Genomic DNA, 2,876 nt, shown 5'->3' with positions numbered 1-2,876 from the left:
CTTGCCTATGAAAGACATGTGGCTTAATTTTCCTGATGCCAAGAGAACAGAATTTAAAGTCAATAGGGCTAAAAGTATGAGGCATCTTTCCATAAACTGGGGAAGACAATTTTGAACATTTCATGAAACTAGACAGTAATTAGGAATTAGGATTTTCCACCATTTGTCTGTCATCTCATTCAGCAGGTAGCAGAGACATTCTCTGCCTTGCAATTCATATGTCTCTAATGAGGAATTTTCCATTTCTTTCAGTACTTCCTTTCCCTTCACTTACAGTGGGGGAGTGGAACTTGCTTGGTTAGTGGGTATAGATATAAAAAATGGATCCATGTATCTAAAGTACAATCTTACTTTACACTTTTTTTTTTTTCAGGACATGAGGAACAGCAATTGTTCACACTCCCAAGAATACCACCTGACAATGGGAATTCTTTCTTCTTGCTTCGGGGAGCTTCTCTCTTTTATCTTTTGTCCTTTTTAGCTCCTCATTCCTTACCACAATGTGTTTACTTTTAATCTAGAGAATCCCCAAGATGGTGACACTGTCCTAGTACTGTTTTCTTTAAAGCATCTTTTATTTCCTTGTTCCTCAGGCAGTAGATGGCAGGATTGAGGAGAGGCACAATAACAGTATATAAAACAGATATGATTTTATTGTAGTTAAAGGCATACATAGCCCGAGGTCGAGCATATGTGAAAAGGGTGGAGGAGTAGAAAATAACAACTACTGCCAAGTGTGAGGCACAGGTTGAAAAGGCCTTCTTTCTTCCCTGAGCAGTAGGAATCTTAAGGATAGCCATAATGATAACAACATAAGAGGATGCAACTGCCAGCAGAGGGAGCAAGATCATTATTAAGGCCAGGAGGAAATCTACCATCTCAGCTTGTTCCTTGTCTGTACAAGTGAGGTTGAGAAGAGGAGAGATGTCACAGAAGAAGTGGTTGATGACATTGGGTCCACAATAGGATAGCCGAGCAATGAATAAGAGCTTCATCATGGAGCTAAAAAAGCCACTGCCCCAGGAAGCTGCTGCGAGGCGGGTAGCTAGAGTTGAAGGCATGAGGCTAGAGTAGCGGAGGGGCTCACAGATGGCCAGATATCGATCATAAGCCATAACAGCTAAAAGGACACATTCAGTGCAGGCCAGCGCGATGAAGAAGTAGAGCTGGGTCATACAGCCCACAAAGGAAATCCAAAGATCTTGATTAAGAAAGGCTTCCAATAGCCGAGGGACAGTAACATTGATGTACCACATCTCCAAGAAGGACAGGTGCCCCAGGAAAAAATACATTGGACGGTGGAGGGCAGGTGTGAGCCATATAGTAGACACAATCAGAGCATTCTCCAGCACAGTAATCAGGTAGAAGGTCAGAAAGAGGACAAAGAGAAACAGCTGAAGGGGTTGTGATGTAGGAAAGCCCACCAGAATGAATTTCTCTACGGTCCCACTCCAGTTTCCCATGATCTCTCACCTCATGAATGTAACTGGGAGAAGTAAAAGAAAAAACAGGTGAACAAAAAGATTCTCTGATGCTTTCCAGATATAAACATCAAGGAAGTCCATGAGAACAACTTTTAATCTAAGAGTTGTAATTGTCTATTGTCCCTGTTATAGTTCCTTTACTGCTACAAGAGGATCCTACTATGTGCCTGAAATTAGACTTAAAATAAGAGTATGATGGAGTTGGTAATCATGCAAAGAGGATTAATATTAAGGTGTGTCTTCTGTGTTTTCTTGTATGAATACATTCTGATTTCCATGCAATAAGAGACTGATAAATAAATGTTTTAACATTTAACATTTATTAACAACTGACTCACAAAAATAAAATAAAATAGAAACATACCCAAAAAACAGTTTAAGTTTAATTTGCATTATTAACATTTTCTTCATCTCTTCCTTAACAACAAAATAATCAAAGAAGCCTGATTTTCAAGATTTATTAATTTCTGAGGTATAAACACTCATACTGAAAATTTACCAATCACCCTTGTGACAGATTTCACTGGTTCTATTCATTGTACCACAAACTGCCATTCTTTACCTATACACTTTCCTTTAGTCTTCACAACAACCCAGTGAGGTAAATGCCATTGATATTTCCATCTCACAGGTAAGGAAATATTGCATTTATTGAACAGATTACAAAATGCTTCTTTTACTGCAATGTCTATATATGGTACCTTCTAATCACACTGCTGGCTAAACAAATGTATTTCAAAGTCTATGTAGTTTGTGCCTGTCTCTAAGTTTATGTCTCTGGACAAAATAATAGTTTTTGGTCCTTAAATTATTATGACAATATGTGGAAATGTGTAGGAGAAGAGAGGGAATAAATAAGGAAGAAGGAGCAGGAATAAAGACACAGTATCTGATTTGATACGAAAGTTGAAAATGAAAAGAGCTGAGAAGTCTAATGCCTGGTAGGAAGGCTTTCCGCAGACCTTCTTTGACCCTTTCACTTCTCTGTATTTATCTTTTTACTCTAAATTCATTCCTTGTTCCTTTTATCTTCCATATTCCTTTCTCTAAGTCTGCAGAGAAAAAAATAAATTACCATAAACAAGAGCTCAAATGTTAATAACAAATTATATTTAAACTTAAAAATATTTTTGTGCCATACCAGGTAAAAGTCAACTTTTACCTAGTCCTAGGTTCAAATTCTACTTTTCATACAAACTGCCACACTATAGGGGGGATCACTTAATTTCTCAGTGCCTCAGCAAAATCTGTGGAATGTTAAGTTTCAAGGCATTTATTTATCTATGTTGGCTGAGGGGGCTTCCTCAACAGGAGTTCTTTATAGCAATAAAAGCATTCCAAAATACTTTATATGGGAGAAGGGAATAAGCATTTATTAAGTGTCTACTATGT

General features: G+C 37.7%; 1 protein-coding gene across 1 annotated transcript; it reads right to left on the bottom strand.

Moving 5' to 3' along the window:
* Positions 1 to 356: 356 nt before the first annotated feature.
* Positions 357 to 1,830, bottom strand: LOC116423712 (olfactory receptor 6P1). Its single transcript, XM_031968821.1, has one exon. It carries the CDS (start codon positions 1,461 to 1,463, stop codon positions 513 to 515), a length of 951 nt encoding a protein of 316 aa, XP_031824681.1. The 5' UTR covers positions 1,464 to 1,830; the 3' UTR covers positions 357 to 512.
* Positions 1,831 to 2,876: the final 1,046 nt, after the last annotated feature.

The sequence above is a fragment of the Sarcophilus harrisii genome, chromosome 4, assembly GCF_902635505.1.
Source record: "Sarcophilus harrisii chromosome 4, mSarHar1.11, whole genome shotgun sequence".
Lineage (NCBI taxonomy): Eukaryota > Metazoa > Chordata > Mammalia > Dasyuromorphia > Dasyuridae > Sarcophilus > Sarcophilus harrisii.
This window is presented reverse-complemented; position numbering and strand designations above follow the sequence as displayed.

What these genes read in the sequence shown, in the direction of transcription:
- LOC116423712 (XM_031968821.1), bottom strand. Translation starts at nt 1,463, where the DNA reads ATGGGAAACTGGAGTGGGACCGTAGAGAAATTCATTCTGGTGGGCTTT.